The sequence below is a fragment of the Miniopterus schreibersii genome (genome assembly GCF_964146895.1).
Source record: "Miniopterus schreibersii genome assembly, chromosome: 5".
Classification (NCBI taxonomy): domain Eukaryota; kingdom Metazoa; phylum Chordata; class Mammalia; order Chiroptera; family Miniopteridae; genus Miniopterus; species Miniopterus schreibersii.
This window is the reverse complement of record NC_138106.1, coordinates 3,546,168-3,562,941: the sequence shown is the minus strand read 5'-3', so window position 1 is coordinate 3,562,941 and position 16,774 is coordinate 3,546,168. Positions and strand designations below refer to the sequence as shown.

The 16,774-nt window shown below is 49.3% G+C and overlaps 3 protein-coding genes across 3 annotated transcripts in view; 1 reads left to right on the top strand and 2 right to left on the bottom strand.

The window, feature by feature from the left end:
- TSPEAR (thrombospondin type laminin G domain and EAR repeats) overlaps window positions 1-16,774 on the bottom strand; it is an 85,335-nt gene that overhangs the window by 23,083 nt on the left and 45,478 nt on the right. The window contains exon 2 of the mRNA XM_081139343.1: window positions 10,791-11,011. Coding sequence (XP_080995469.1) covers window positions 10,791-11,011 — 221 coding nt within the window. The remainder of the gene's footprint in view (window positions 1-10,790; window positions 11,012-16,774) is intronic.
- On the bottom strand, window positions 6,893-7,851 carry LOC308558129 (uncharacterized protein; the record flags this gene model as incomplete). The annotated part of the gene is made up of 2 exons (XM_081139342.1): window positions 7,327-7,851; window positions 6,893-7,110 (listed from the first exon to the last, which is right to left on the bottom strand). Exons 1-2 carry the CDS (start codon window positions 7,841-7,843, stop codon window positions 6,893-6,895), a joined length of 735 nt encoding a protein of 244 aa, XP_080995468.1. The 5' UTR covers window positions 7,844-7,851.
- LOC308558122 (uncharacterized protein) lies at window positions 15,124-15,972 on the top strand (the record flags this gene model as incomplete). Its single annotated transcript, XM_081139322.1, has 2 exons — window positions 15,124-15,342; window positions 15,538-15,972. The coding sequence occupies 2 exons, from the start codon at window positions 15,124-15,126 to the stop codon at window positions 15,970-15,972; spliced, it is 654 nt and encodes a 217-aa protein (XP_080995448.1).

Here is a 16,774-nt window from a genome sequence, read left to right as displayed (position 1 = left end):
CGCAGGATGACAAACGGCCTGGGCTGTTCCAGCTCCTTTCTCTTTCCAAAGAATCTGAGATTCAGCTTGTTGATAACAAAACAAAACAAAATCCTGCTGGAATCTCTATTGGGATTGTCGTGAGTCTATGGATCAGTTTGGCGGTAACGGACATAACAACGTCTCAACCCGTGAACATGGCCTAATTCACTCACTTGTCTTCTTTGATTTATTTCACCAGTGTTTTTATAGTTCTCATTATGTACATATTTTATTAGATTTACACTGGTTTTCATTTTTTATTTTGTTGTAAGTCATACTTTTAAACAAAAATTTTGAAATCCAATTTTTATTGCTATTATACGGAGCTGGGCAAAAGTAGGTTAAGTTACCAGCCATCATTACCTAAAATATAAATCATAAGTAAGGACACAAAGTAATAACAATAACAATAATGAGACAAATAATACAAATAAATAATACAGTTGTTATTACTAAATAAATGATACAAGAATAAATTCTGTTTCATGTACTCATAACTTAAACCTACTTTTGCCTACCCCTGTACACAGAACTACAAATAATTTTTATTAAGTTTGCATTCTTTTTTTTAATTAAAATTATTATTTTAATCCTTACCTGAGAATATTTTTTCCACTGTTTTACAGAGAGAGTGGAGGGGTGAGGGTGGGAACACATCAATGTGAGAGAGACACATTGGCTGGTCACCCACTGGTTGCCTCCTACACGTGTCCCAACTGGGGTCAGGGACCGAGCCTGCAACGCAGGTTCATTGGCCTGAATCGAATGTGGGACCCTTCAGTCCATGGGCCTACACTCTAACCAGTGAGGAAAACCGGCCAGGGCTTAAGTTTGCATTCTTGAACCTTGCGAAACTCTCTTCTATTTTTAGGAAGCTTTTTGAAGATTCTTGAGGGTTTCCTATGTGGACAATCATGTCCTCTGTGAATAGAGATGGTTTTATTTCTTCATTTCCAATGCATGTGCCTTTTATTTCTTTCTCTTGTCTCACTGATGCTGAACAGGTGTGGTGGGAGAGGACATCTGTGTCTCGTTTCTAGTCTTAGGGAGCAGTTTCACAATGGAATATGGTGTTGGCTGTGAGATTTTCATAGGTGCCTTCTATCGGGTTAAGGAGTTTTTGTTTTTTTCCTAGGTCACTGGAAACTTCTCTTAAAGATTGAAGAGGGAACACACACTCACTCATTCTATGAGGCCAGTGTTAACCTTGATACCAAAGCCAGACCAAGACACTACAAGAGAAGAAAACTACAGACCAATATCCCTTATGAACACTGATATAAAAACTCTCAACAACATACTAGCAAACCAAATTCAGCAGCTTGTTAAAAGGTTTATACACCATGACCAAGAGGGATCTATTGCCGAAATTCAAAGATGGTTCTACATATGATAATTGATCAATGTAATATACCACGTTAATAGAATGAGGGGAAAAATACATGGTCCTCTCAACTGATGCAAAGAAACTATGCGCAACATAAATATTTAACAAAATTCAAAATCCTTTCATGATAAAAATACTCAACAAACTAGGAATGGAAGGGGACAACATACATATGAATATATATGAAAAAACCCCCAGCAAATATCATACTCAATTTTGGAAGACTGAAAGCTTTTCCTCTAAGAACAGGAACAAGGCAAGGATGCCCACTTCTGTTCTCCATAGTAACGGAAACTCTGGGAGAGCAGATAGACAATGAAAGAAATAAAAAGTCACCTAAATTGGAAAGAAGTAAAATCATCCCTGTTCACAGACGCTATGATATTAAATGTAGAAAACCCTAAAGATTCCACAAAAAGATGTTAGAACTAATAAATGAATTCAGCAAAACAGCAGGATACAAAGTTAACAAAATTCAGTTGCATTTTTGTACACTAATAATGAACAGCCCAAAAAGACAATTATGAAAATAATTTCATTTACAATAGTATCAAAAAGAATAAAATGCTTACGGATTAACTTAAATAAGGAGGTGAAAGACTTTTACAATGTAAACTACAAAACATCGTTGAAAGAAATTTAAAAAGATATAAGTAAATGGAATGACAGCCCATGTTCATGGATTGGAAGACTTAATAGTGTTAAGATTTTAATACTACCCAAAGCAATCTACAGATTTAATGCAATCACTATCAAATTCTCAATGGTTTTGGGGTTGTTGTGTTTTTGTGAGTTTTTTTGCAGAAATATAAAAATCCATCCTAAAATTCATGTGGTATCTTAAGGGACCCTGAATGGCCAAAACAATCCTTTAAAAGAACAAAGCTGGAGGGATCACACTTCCTGATTTCAAAACTTACTACAAAGCTGCAGTAATCAAAAGAGGGTGGTACTGGCATGAAGACATATAGACCAATGGAATAGAATAGAGTCCAGAAATAAACCCTCACATGATCGGTCAAATCATTTTTGACAAGGGCACCAAGTCCATTCGATGGAAAAAAGACAGTCTTTTCAACAAACGGTTTGGGGCAAATTGGATATCCACATGCAAAAGAATGAAGTTAACTCATAACTAACACCATACACAAGAATTAAGTCAAAATGGATCTACAACCTAAGTGCAAGACCTAAAGCTATAAAGCTCTTAGAAGAAAACAGGACAAAATCTTCACGGCATTGAGTTTGGCAGTGATTTCTTGGATATGACTCCAAAGGCAGGGACAACATAGGAAACATACACATATTGGACTTTGTGAAAATTTTTAAGTGTTTTTGCATCAAAAGACAATATCAACAGAGAAAAAAGGTAACCCAAGGAAATGAGAAAAACATTTGAAAATCATGTATCCGATAAGGAATTAATATATAGAATGCATAAAGAATTCCTAAAAAGTGAATAAAATTTTTAAAAATTCAAAAATGGTCAAAGGACTTGAGTGGACATTTTTCCAAAGAAGATACACAAATGACCAACAAGCCCATGAAAAGATGCTCAACATAACTAACCACTGGAGCAAAGCAAACCAAAACTATGAGATACCACCTTACATCCATGAAGGTAGCTACTATATATAAAAAACAAACCAACAGAATTAACAAGTGTTGGTGAGAATGTGGAGAACTTGGAACCCTTGGGCACTATTGGTATGAACATGAAATGGTACAGCTACTGTGGAAATCAGCATGATGGTTCCCCCTAAAATTAGAGGTAAAATTACCATATGACCCTGTCATTCTACTGGATGTATGCTCAAAAGAATTAAAAGCAGGGTTGTGTAGAGATATTTGCTAACCCATGTTCATAGCAGCATTATTTACAATAGCTAAAATGTGAAAGCAACCCAGTGTCCATTGATGGATGAATGGACAAGCAAAATGTATATACACACAATGGATTATTATTCACCCTTAAAAAGGAAACAAAAAAAGGATGAATTATGAGGACATTATGGTAAGTGAAATAAGCCATCACTAAAAGACAATTTCTATATGATTCCACTTAGAGGATGTACTTTAGAAACAGAAAGTAGAATGGTGATTCCCAGGGGCTGGAGGGAGGAGAGAAAAGGAAGTTGTTTAATGTGCATAGAGTTTCAGTTTTTTTCAAGATGAAAAGAGTTCTGCATGTGGAGGGTAGTGGTGGCTGTACAATATTACGAATGTACTTAATACCAGAGAACTATACACTTAAAAAGTGTTAAGATGGTGAATTTTATATATTTGAATTTTGTATTTTACCTTATTAAAAAATTCATAAAAAAGAGAAATAAACTGTCAAGCCATGAAAAGACATGGAAAAACCTTAAATGCATTTTACTAAGTGAAAGAACCGATCTGAAAGTATTCATACTGCATGTGATAGTATTCATACTGCATGTGATAGACCATGTGATCTTCCGGAAAAGGCAAAGCTATGGAGATGGTAAAAAGGTCACTGGTTGCCAGGGTTTAGCAGGGGAGAAGGAAGGGGTTGGTTGCCAGGGTTTAGCAGGGGAGAAGGAAGGGGTGGATAGGTGGAGCACAGAGGATTTGGGGAGCAGGGAAACTATTCTGTGTGAACTATAATGGTCCATATATGTCATACCTTTATCAAAACCCTAAGAATGTACAAGAGAAAACTCTAATGGAAACTGTGGACTTTGAGTGAAATTGATGTTAATATACATTTATTGATTATAACAAACCACATTTGTAACAAATGTATCAACATTGCATGATGTTCATCGTAGGAGATGCTGTGTGTGTGTGAGGGTGCAGGTTATGTGGGAACCTAAAACTGCTCTAAGAAGCAAAGTCTATTAAATTGACATAGGACAATTAAGATAATCTGTTTTCTCTTGAGTGAAACTCAGTACTTTATGTCTTCAAGGAATGAAGCCATGTCATCTTAATGGTCCAATTTTGAGGGGTAGAATTGTTTGCTGCAGTCCCTTTTAATTCTTTAATATCTGTAGGGTCTGTAGTAATGCCACCTCTTCCATTCCTGATACTGCATCTTCGTTAACTTTCCCTTACACAGTCTAGCTAGAGTTTATCAAGTTTATTTACCATTTCAGAAAACAAGCTTTTGTTTCATTGATTATCACTACCGTTTTACTGTTTTCAATTTCATTGATTGATGCTTTCATCTTTATTATGTCATATTTCATTGCTTGCTTTGGGTTTAACTTACTCTTATCTTTCCCATGAAAAAAACTTAACTTCTTTCTTTCTTTATATTTAAAGTGCACTTCCTATAGGCAGCAGAATGGAGCTTGTCTTTTTATCCAGCCTGACAGTCTCTTTTCTCTTCTTCCCTTTCTCTCTTATTCTTTGGAGACTCTAACTACACATACCTGAGATCATCTGAAGTCATCCTCCAGCTCAAGAATGCTTTGTCCGTTTCTTTTTCCTCTCTGAGTTTCATTTAGTTGCTATTGCTCTGCCTTCCAGTTCACTTGTCGTTTCTTCTGCAGCATCTATTCTGCTGTTAACCTCATTTCATGTAATATTCACTCAGACATTGTAGCTTTCTTCTCTAGGTGTTCTTGTGTCCTTTCAAATCCTCTTCAACTTTCCTGAGCATGCTCGCTTAGCCTTTTCTCTAGCTTCTTGGACACATGGAACACAGTCGTAACTCTTACTGATTCTATCATCTGCTACATCTCTGGTTTGGTTTTAATGGATTAATTTCATCCTTATTATGGGTTATGTTTTCCTGCCTCTTTGCATCCCTAAAATTTTTGAAAGGATGTCTGAAACTGTGAATGCTACCTTGTTGAGTGCTGGGTATTTTGTATTCAAATGAATGTTCTTGACCTCTGTTCTAGATGTAGTTAAGTTTCTTGGAAATGGCTCATTCTTTAAAGTTTGCATATTAGCTTTGTCAGGTGGGACTGGACCAGTGGCTATGCTGCTGCTAATTTTACCCACAACTGAGGCAATATCCTCTGAGTGGTCTACCCGGTGTCTTGAGAATTATGATCATGTTCCAACTGGCAAGTGGGAATAGGCACTACTTTAGGCATATTTGATTTCTGGGATCATGCCATCTAATTTTGTTGATTTCCCCAATCTCAGTCTCACGTGGATTTGCTGAACATTACTTAGCTGACACTTGAGGGAGACCCTTTGAGGACCAAGAGTTACTCGGGCACTCTGGCCCTAAACACTGACTGCCTGGGGCTCCCCCAACTCCCAAAGCCATCTCTGACTCGGGTGCATAGAGCTCCATGTGGGTTTTCCAGTTTTGCACTAGGACCTAGAAATGTTCTCAAGGTGGCAAGTGGGGCCAATTATGAGACTCACTTTGTTTATTTTCCTTGGTAAGGGGTTCCTATTCTGTGATCCTCAAATCCAGTATCTGAATACCATTGCTCCACGATTTTGCTAATCTTTCGGTTTGGCCATGGAGGGAATGTCATCCAATTCCTCTGACTCCATCAGTATTGGACCAGCTTCTCCCTCTTTCACTCCACCAGCTCTCTGCTAACAGTGTAGACCTGTGGGTGAATGACAGGGGTGGCCCCAAGCCCACAGAGTCTGTGCTGCTGGAGTCCCCAGGTGTTTCCTGATAGGCAAATCTGGAGGCGTGAAGTTGTCCAGATGAGACAGTGGGTGGAAATGTTCCATGGTGCCTGAGAAGTCCCTAGACCAGGGATGGGGAACTTTTTTTCTGCCAAGGGCTATATAGATATTTATAACATCATTTTGGGGCGATACAAAATTCACAACTTAAAAATTAGCCTGCTATATTTCGTCAAACATTTAATTAACTCACCCCCTAATGTGATGGTTGGAACTGCCTCTCTTCGGCAGGGCCAGACCAAATGATTTCGCCAGCCATATCCAGCCACAGGCCGGATGTTGCCCACTCCTGCCCTAGAACATGACTTTTCTGCCGGTGACCAGCCTCAAGGAAGCCCCAGGCACAGGCCCAGTAGGCACTGATCTTTCTGAGCCAGGGCAAGAGTCCCACCTGGTGCCCCACTAGGAGGAGTTGGCCACTGCTCTTTGGGATTTCTAAATCACTCATTCTTAGAAATACTCGTGGCTGGAGGAGACCACTGTCTGGTAAAAACCATGTGCCCAGCCCCCATGAAATCAGATGAAGGAAGCCATCAGGTGATGAGTGAGTTTATTGGGTGCCCAAGGAGGTGCTGACAGGCTGAGAATGGAGGTCAAGAGACTCAACAGGGAACTAGGAGGGAAAGACAGGTGACTCAGAGGCAGGTGGAGGAGCCTCCTGGGAGGCAAGAGCCGGGGGAGCAGTGAGGTCCAGGGTTCCTTGAAGCAGAGGTCAGGTGAGGACAGTAGAGATCTGGGGGGACCCCATCTTGAGTGGGGCACCTACCTAACATGGCTCAGGATCAGACTGAGGGGTAGCCAGGAGAACCAGAGCCACAAGGAGAGACGTGAGCCCAGCTGGCCAGCAGGGCTGGGTCAGCAGCAGGATTTCTGGGCCGAGGTAGGGACACAGCAGGCTGGGCGGGAGCACACAGGACGGCAGAGCAGGGACACGCAGGAGGCTGGGCGGCAGCAGCTGGGCTGACAGGAGGCAGGGGCACAGCAGGAGGAAACAGGCACGCAGCAGGCGGGCCTGCACACGGGGCGGCAGATGAGGGACACGCAGGAGGAGGGCCTGCAGCAGCTTGATGGGGCTGGGCAGGGGGTAGGCCCAGAACAGACAGGCGCGCAGCACACAGGCTTGCAACAGACAGGTGTGCAGCAGACGGGCTTGCAGCAGAGGGACACACAGCAGCCCTGCTGGCAGGGGGAGGAGGTGCAGCAGGAGGGCTGGCAGCAGCTGGGGGCACAGCAGGTGGGCTGGCAGCAGCTGGGGGCACAGCAGGTGGGCTGGCAGCAGCTGGGGGCACAGCAGGTGGGCTGGCAGCAGCTGGGGGCACAGCAGGAGGGCTGGCAGCAGCTGGGGACACAGCAGGTGGGGGCACAGCAGCTGGGGGCACAGCAGGTGGGCTGGCAGCAGCTGGGGGCACAGCAGGTGGGCTGGCAGCAGCTGGGGACACAGCAGCTGGGGACACAGCAGGTGGGCTGGCAGCAGCTGGGGGCACAGCAGGTGGGCTGGCAGCAGCTGGGGACACAGCAGCTGGGGACACAGCAGGTGGGCTGGCAGCAGCTGGGGGCACAGCAGGAGGGCTGGCAGCAGCTGGGGGCACAGCAGGAGGGCTGGCAGCAGCTGGGGGCACAGCAGGTAGGCTGGCAGCAGCTGGGGACACAGCAGCTGGGGGCGCAGCAGGAGGGCTCACAGCAGCTCTCTGGACAGTCGTCCACCTGCCAGGAGGAGTCTGTGCGGGAGTCGCAGGACCCGGGCAGGCAGACGCGGCTGCCATAGCTCAGGTCGCTGGAGCAGACGGACAGGGTGGACGCGGCCATGGCGGGCGGTGGGGTGCAGGGGAGCTGGGAGGAGGTGTGAGTGAGTGAGTGTGAGTGTGTGTAAGGTGTCCTGGGACTACAGGGCTTTTATATCTGGTGCCTGGCCTATGTTGTCCCCACAGAAGGCTCACATGCCCCCTTCCCTGTTGGTGTCAGTGCAGGGCTCAGAAGCCTCATTAGATGAGTCAGTTGCCTGTGGTGACCTTGAGGACGGCCCGACCCATGTTTGGCCCTTGAGGAAGCTGGTGCTCTGGCCACGCTGCCATCACACTGTGTCCTCCTGTAGGTCTTGATGGGTCGGGAAGATGTGTGGCCATGATTCTCTCCAACAGATGGTTGTGGTGGTCACTGGTAGGGCTGCTCTGGTTGTGTCAGGTCCCATGAATTATGTTAGAGCGAGGTGCAGACCTGCTCGCAGTGTTCCTGGAGAGGAGCATGGGGGATGGCCTGTCTCCTCGGCGGGGAGGCCACGTGCCGGGCAGGAGCAGAGGGCCTGGGCGGTGAGACCCTCAGGGCACTGGATTCTGGTTTGCCCAGCTTTCACACCCACACCTAGGTGAGGCATGGGGTGGAGTGGACATTGGGCTGGAGTGGTCCCAGGGCACAGGCAGGCAGTCCTGGGAGTTCGGAGGGCAGCCAGGACAGCATCTTTCTCATCCCTGCTCATACATCTGCCTGGTGTCCACCTGGGGAGAGGGGCCTTATCCTTACCCTTACCCAGCTTCCCTCCATGAAGGCATCTTTCAGGAGACTGAAAATCCACCAGTCTTATTCAGATTTAATCAGATTCACACACACTTGTGTGTGTGCATGTGTGTGTGTGTTTCTAGTCAGTATTTTCACTTTTGAAGATCATATAACCACCTCCACCCTCAGACACAGAATTGTACTGTCACCATAAGGCTCCCACATCCACAACTTAACACCACACCCACTCACACTCTCACCCCTAACCCCTGACAACCACGTATCTCTCCCCCATCTCTACTCTTTGTTATACCGAGAATGTTTATAAATGGAGTCATACACTGTCATTTTTTCAGAGGAACTTTTTCACAAAGCACAATTCCCTCACTATCCATGCAGCTGCTGTGATGTCACCAATTTGGTCCTTTCTATTGGGGATGCTGTTCTATGGTGTGGACGTCTCAGTTTGCTTAACCTTCACCTGTCGAAGGACAGCTGGGTTGTGGGAACGTCTTTAACTGCACATTCAATTTCTTCAATAGTTATAGGGCTACTCAGGTTCTCTATTTCTTCTTGAGTGAGTTTTGCTAGTTCGTGTTTGTCAAGGAATTTGTCCATTTCATTTAGGTTGTAAAATGTATGGTCCTAAACTTGTTCATAATGTTCTCTTATTACACTTCCAGTGTCTGTAAGGTCTCTAATGATGTCACATGATATTGGGGACCAGTGTCTTCTCTCTTTGTTTTGCTGGTCAGTATGGATAAAAATTTATCAATTTTATTGATCTTCTCAAGGAAAGAGCTTTGTGGATTTTTTTTCCCCTCTTTTTTTTTTCTTTCTCCTGTTTTCCATTTCATTGTTTTCCACGCTGATCTTTGGTCTTGTCTTTCTTCTCTGAGCTTTATTTGCATCCTAGTTTATTAAGGTAGAAGTTGAGGTCATTTATTTGAGAACTTTCTTGTTTTCTAAATTATCTGTTGTTCATTGTTGGGGGGCAGGTGAGAGCTAAAGTGTGCAGAGCTTGTTATGGGGTGATGAATGTGTTCTAAATTCACTGTGGTGAGGGTTGCTTCTGTCAGTTGAACGTACTGAATTGTGGCTGTAAAAGGGTGAATTGTGTGATATCTTTCTCGTATCTCAATAAGGCTGTGAAAAGTGACTGGGCATGACAGGAAATGAGGAGAAGCAGAGCCGGCTTCTGTGGGATCCACATGCTGGAGTGGTCCACAGTATGGAATCCTTGCTTCCAAATACTGAAGTCACATTCAAGAAAGTATCTGACAAGACAGAGACTTTATCTGGGAATTGGAATTCATAGAAAAAAAGAAGAAAATGGTCCTGCATGGCTCAGTGGTTGAGCGTCAACGCATGAATCAGGAGATCAGGCTTCGATTCCTAGTCAGGGCACATGCCCAGGTTGTGGGCTCGATCCCTAGTAGGGGGTGTGCAGGAAGCAGCTGATCAATGACTCTCTCATCATTGATGTTTCTCTCTCTCTCTCTCCCCCTCTCCCTTCCTCTCTCTGAAATCAATAAAAACTTTTTTTTAAAAAAGGAAAAAAATAGAAATTATAGGACTGAAGGTGCAACAGCTGGAATGGAAAACTTAGCAGCTGGGTTTGACAGCAGGTTTGATGGCATGAAAGGAGAAAGGTTAGTGAGCAGAAGTCCCAGGAAAGATCGGACAGAATCACAGTCCACAGACAAAACCCACAAGGATCACGGTTATGGGAGGGCAGGGACGCACTCTTGTAAACAGAAGGGGTTTGTTACACACCTACGAAGTGCGTTGTCTCAGAACCCTGCAGGGAATGGCAGTAGGTGCCATGTCCCCCCTCAGGGGCTCCCAGCCCAGTAGGTAGGATGCACTGTTAGCTGGATCTGGGGTGCATGGACTGCAAGCCACAGGTAATCAGGCCCCAGAAGGGTAAGTTTTGTCATTTTACTGTTTGTCTTTCCTGCTAAAGGGTGTCAAACTAAAAGCTCTAAGCAGTATCCCTAGCCTTTGACAGGTTAGCACCCCAGAAAAATTATAATTGCAAGAACTGCTAGTACAAACCCCAAGCAAATGGCCCTGCCGGCCCTGCCTGCACACTTGCAGTGATGGGGACCTCACTACCCACCAGGGCTGGCACTCCTGCCTGCCAAGGTCTAGGAGACCTGGATGGGTGCCTCTCTGCAGCCCAAGCCGGCTGTGCCCTTTGCACTCTGGCATGAGGACACTGGGTCCTTCAAACATAAGGATGAGACATGTCACTGACCTTGGGGGGCAGATCGGGAGCTTTCAAGGTTACAACGATGGAAAATTCTTCAGGGAAGAGGTCGCATCTGACGAAAATCCTTGACGCGGGGAAGCTCATGGCGCTGGGGGCAGCAGCTGAGAGCTGGAGTCCCAGGGCGCCTTGAACCCGCGTCACGCTGATTCCGCTCTCAGCGCCATTCGGAGGGACCGCCTCCGCCAGGATGTCCAGGGGGCGCAGATCTGTGTCAAGGAAACCACAGGCGGGTTATGCCAGGTCGTTTACGGGGCATCCATGGGGCTGGCTGGGTCTCAGCATGGTGTGGAATCCTCGCCAGGGCCCCGAGAGCTGGTGTCACCATTATTCTGGCTAACCACCCACCTGAGCCCGCCTGTGACCTCTCTTACCTGTCCCCACAGCTGTGCTGGCTGTATTGAAGGACAAGCCCCAGCCCTGTCCCTGGGAGTGCACGGTCCCTGCAAGAGACAGGCTCATGCCCATAAAGCACCTGGGGACTGAGAGTTCAAGCAAGGCACCCCCGGTGCTCTCAGCAGTGCCACCATCATCAACCAGACACGTGGACATGACAGTGGTCCCTGCAGCCGAGACAGAGCGAGGAGACACAGCCATGCCAGGCTCCGTCCTGGCGGTTTATGGAGACTGCCTGGCTCTGTCCTCATGGATGCTCCTGGGGTGGGTGCTCTTTTCCTGTCTGTACAGGGCGACACCATCCCCTGCTGGCAGTGACGGGCAGTATTTGTCAGTTCCCGTGTTCCCTGCAGGCCATCGGAGTTCCTCTTACCCATGCCCAACCCAGGCCAGTGTCTCAGGGGATGGGATTGCGTTCCTGCGCCCAGGCAACCCTCCTAAGGCCTCTCCTTTGTAAATGTGGGCAAGGACACAGGTGACTGATGGCAGAGGACACCTCCGTCCATCTCCCTGCACACGGCCACCCGCTGCGGTTATGGTGGACCAGACATCAAGAGCTGGGCAGACACGTGTCCCTAATAAATCACAACGGCCCACGGGATGACCCAGAAATCCCAGGGACATCTTCCCTGAGGGGTCGAACCAGTGACCTTTCTTTTTTTTAAAAAAATTTTTTTTTTTTAATATGTATAATTTTCATTTTTGTTTAAAGCATTACAGATGTCCCTTTTTCTCCCCAATGACCCGTTTCCCACCCCCCCCCCCCGGGACCTTTCTTGAAGCAACAAGGGCTATTGCCCGTGGGGCCTGTGGACAGTCTTGGGTTCACTTCCAGCCATTTCTGCAGGAAGCAGAGTCAGGCAGCAGTGCCAAGGAGAACGGTGGGTAGCAATTGATGCTGGACAGAGGGCTTTGAGGCCCGAGGTCTGCGCTATGGGCCACAGGGAGGGATTGAAATCTCCAGCAGGCAGAAGTTGCTCCCAAACTCATGTTGCCTCGCCAAGACTAGATTGGGAAGGCAGTGCCCATCCCTCACGATGCAGTCAACCCTGTGCTGCGCCACTTTTAGGGAATTTCTAACTTCCCACCTGAGTTTGCGGGAGGGCCTGCGTCTGGCAGCGGAAGGCAGGCTGCCCGGCTGGCGAGGCAGGACTCTCAAGTACGATCCACGTGGCTCATAAAAGAGCTGAGGTTAAGCTCACGTTCCGTAAATAAGCAACAGGCTGCCGGGCGCCCCGATCGGCTGACGCAGGAAATCCACACACAGCCCGGGAATGAGTCCAGCTGCGGGCCCCGCGCTTGCCAGCTCAGAGCAGGGACCTTCCTTTCCGCCCTTGTCAAATGCTGTCCATTAGGTACAGTGACCAGCTGGCCCCAGGGGCACATGGACATTCAGGAGAAAAGAAGCAGAGTGACAGTGTGCAGGCCGCGGGGGGGGGGGGGGGAGCTCTTCCAGGGCAGGATGCTCTGTGGCCCTCGGGGCCTCGGGGCCGCACCCACAGAACATGTCTCCAGTGATCCAAAGCGCCTCCTCCCGGACTCGCCTCTGCCAGGAGCCAAGAGGTGGGAGAGGCGAAGGGGCGGGGACCTTGCAATGAAAACACGGCTCTCTCCTGCCAGGCCTGACTCCCCTGCCACCCAGTCAGCTCCCCATGTCCCTCACCTGCCGTCCTCCTGGCACGTGAGCCGTAAACAGAGGGCCAGTCCCGCTGCAAGGGCCTCGGCTGAGTGTGGAAGGCCACAGCCCGGCCCTGAGGGCGTCACCTGCCTCCAGTCCCATTGCGTGCGAGCTCCCAGCTCATCGACTCCACGGCCCTGAGAACGCAGGACGAACCCAGGAATTGTGGCATCAGAGCGGGAGGGGCTGGGAGATCGGCTCATTCAGAGACCGGGGCCATCGACACGGAAGGGCTTTGGGACACGCTAAAGGAGAGGGTGACGTATAGTAGTGAGAGCCTCTGTCAGAGAAGGAAGGTGTGAGACCAACCATCTCAGCTGCCACCGGAGGAACTTGAAAAAGACACGCACGTGAAACCCAGAGCGAGCAGAGGACAGACAAGGGCAGGAATCAAGGTCACTGGGAACAAACGTCAATGAAATCAAAGCTGGTTCTTTGAGACGATTGGTAAAATTGATAAACTTCAGCCAGGCTGACCAGAGAGAAAAAAGAATTTATCAACATCAAGAAAAAATAAGGGATGTTACTAAACATTTTCAGAAAGTAAAACATGGGAACACCGCAGTGACTGTGGCCGCAGGCACAGTCCTTAGACCGGCGCCGAAGCCGCTGAGCAGAGGTTTCAGTAGAAACAGGATATCTGCAAAGTCTTTAAACAATCTTCCCCAGGATGTATTCATTACAAAGGGGAAGAGGGTCACATTCCCAGGGATGAGACACGTGGACATCCTGCACCCCTGCTTTGCTGGACACATGACTTCCGTGAGATGCCGCCCCAAACATAGCAGCCCCAGGTTAACTGCGAGAACAGGTCAGAAAATGCGCCTGGCCAGGGCTCCTCTGAAGTGCCAGGGTCACAGAGCGCAAGGAAACCGAGCGATTGTCCCCGACGGGAGCGGAAGGAGGCCTGACCAATGCCGTGTGGGGTTAGGGACCAGACGGAGGATGTTATCAGTTTACCAACAGCAAGAAAAAATAGGGGATATTACTAAGCATTTGGGAAATGGTGAGTGGAACACAGTCGGTCCTTGAGTGAACAGTGGGTACCCGCGTGGTTTCTAAAATTTGGTAACTGACCTGCGGTTATGTAAGACGGCGACGCTAGAGGAAGCTGGGCGAGGGGCACATGTGCATTCTCTGTACCCTCTTCACAATTATTTGATAAAATAAATTTTTAAAAAATCATCCCATGAGTCAAGCTGCTCCAGGGCAAGCAGAAGTCACGTGCGTGCCACCAGCCCCTCACGCCCGGTGCTCCCTGCTGCCCATCCTTCATCTGCCGCAGACTTGAGAAGCGAGACCCGCTCAACCCCTCCTCCCACCCCCGGCCCTGGCGCCGTGCCTGCCTCAGAGCAGGTGCTGTGATGGGTTCAACCGTGTCCCCAAAACGCTGCTGCGGCCTGGGACCTGTGAATGTGACTTTATTTGGAAATAGGGTCTTTGCAGAAACAATCAAGTTAAAATGTCATTAGGGGGGTCCTCCTATCCAGCATGACTGATGTCCTTACCAGCAGGGGAAACGTGGGCGCAGAGAGGCACACAAGGACAGCCCCGGACCACGGAGGCAGAGGTCGGGATGCTGCTTCTGCGAGACAAGGAACCAAAGAGGGCCAGCAACCGCCAGAAGCTGGGCGAGAGCACGGGGCAGGGTGTCCCTCAGCCGCAGAGCCAGCCCTGCTGACCCCTGACCGTGGCCTCCTGGCCTCCAGACTGTGACAAGATACATTTCCGTTGCGCTAGCCCCACTGTCCGTGGTGCTTTGTTACACAGCCCTGGGACACCATCGATACACAGGATGACTCACGTCTTCATTTAGAAACCAAATAAGCCTCCACCACAAGGTGCACGACCTGGGCCCGCAAGCAGGACACCGGCACGGGGCTCCCCGACCAGGGGCCAGCAGCCCACACACCTGGGTTCTGCCTCGGCCCCCAGGGATCCCACTAACACAACAGGACAACCTATACTCCACCCCAAGCTATCGTTCTAGGACTAAAACTGGGTAAACAAGCCCCAAGCCAATTTTAAGAGTTTTGTTAGCTGAGCAATGACTCCTGGGATGAAAACATCTGCTGTTTATTTTCCAGGATTCACTCTCTCCAGCAACAAGGAAGGGAAGGCGTGTGAGCTGCTGCTGGAACAACACGCCCGCCCAGGGAGGGTATAAAAGCTGGACAGGCCCCAGCATCTCACACACTCACTCACACGCTCACACGCTCACACCCTCCTCCAGCCCCACCGCCCGCCATGGCCATGTCCACCCTGTCCGTCTGCTCCAGCGACCTGAGCTATGGCAGCCGCGCCTGCCTGCCCGGGTCCTGCGACTCCCGCACAGACTCCTCCTGGCAGGTGGACGACTGTCCAGAGAGCTGCTGTGAGCCCTCCTGCTGCGCCCCCAGTTGCTGCCAGCCCACCTGCTGTGTCCCCAGCTGCTGCCAGCCCTCCTGCTGCGCCCCCAGCTGCTGTGTCCCCAGCTGCTGCCAGTCTATCTGCTGTGTCCCCAGCTGCTGCCAGTCTATCTGCTGTGTCCCCAGCTGCTGCCAGTCCACCTGCTGTGCCCCCAGCTGCTGCCAGCCCTCCTGCTGTGCCCCCAGCTGCTGCCAGTCTATCTGCTGTGTCCCCAGCTGCTGCCAGTCCACCTGCTGTGCCCCCAGCTGCTGTGCCCCCGCCTCCTGCCTGACCCTCATCTGCACCCCAGTGAGCTGCGTGTCCAGCCCCTGCTGCCAGGCAGCCTGTGGGCCCGGCCCCTGCCAACCAGCCTGCACCAGCTCCTGCACCCCCTCCTGCTGCACCTCCTCCCCCTGCCCACAGGCCTGCTGTGAGCCCGTCAGCTGCAAGCCCCTGTGCTGTAAGCCTGTCTGTCGCACACCTGTCTGCTGCAGGCCCCTGTGCTGCAGGCCCATCTGTTCTGGGGGCACTCCCTGCCCAGCTCCCCCGAGCTGCTACAGACCCTCCTCCTGTGTGTCCCTCATCTGCCGCCCCGTGTACAGGCCCGCCTGCTGCGTGTCCATCTCCTCCTGCCGGCCCAGCTGCTACCGCCCGGCCTCCTGTGTGTCCCTGGTCTGCCGCCCTGTGTGCTCCCGCCCAGCCTGCTGAGTCCAGATGTCCTGCTGCTGATCAAGCACATCTCCCCAGGGCCAGCCGGGCACAGGTGTCACCTTGTGACTGGTTCTCCCAGCTACCCCTCAGTCTTGTCCTGACCTATGTCAGGAGGCTGCCCCCACCTGGAAGCTGACTGCCACATCCTGAAATGCTCAGCACTTGGACCATTTCCTGGTGACTGCTGGTCCAGCCAGCTGCTGCACTGGACAATGCAAAGATCTAAACGACTATGCTCAATGCTATGGGTCTTGAAGGGCTGCTAGGAAGTCCTCATGGCAGTGTCCCCTCCATATCTCCCACCCTCATGGGGACCACTTCAGCCTCCATCAGTCTCTAACCCTGAGCCTCATCAGGACGCACTTGAGCAAAATGACCAATAAACATCCCTGAACTGAGCACTGTGCTGATGTCCATGTGTTGTCATAGTCATTTCTCAGCTTGACTGCTCATCTACTCCTACATGACACTCTGCCATCTAGCAGGACCCTGTGTGGTTTCCTGTGGCTCCCAGGTTTCCCAACTGGGTGGCAGAAGATGAGACAGGCTTCATAGCCCTTTGGCCTTTTGGGGCCACCTTGGGTTCGTCCTTCACCCTCCTGCACTATTAGTCACTGAACAGTTCTTGTTCTTGCTTTTACTTTGTAATTCTCTACAGACACATTGACCGCAGGGTCTGTGCAAACCAGATACCACTGAGCCTTGGGTAAAATGGGAGATGGTGATGTTTCTCATGGAGTTCAGAGCCCCCTAAAAGTTAGACTGATGTTTCTGATGTCTGTCCAGGACCCACTGTTAG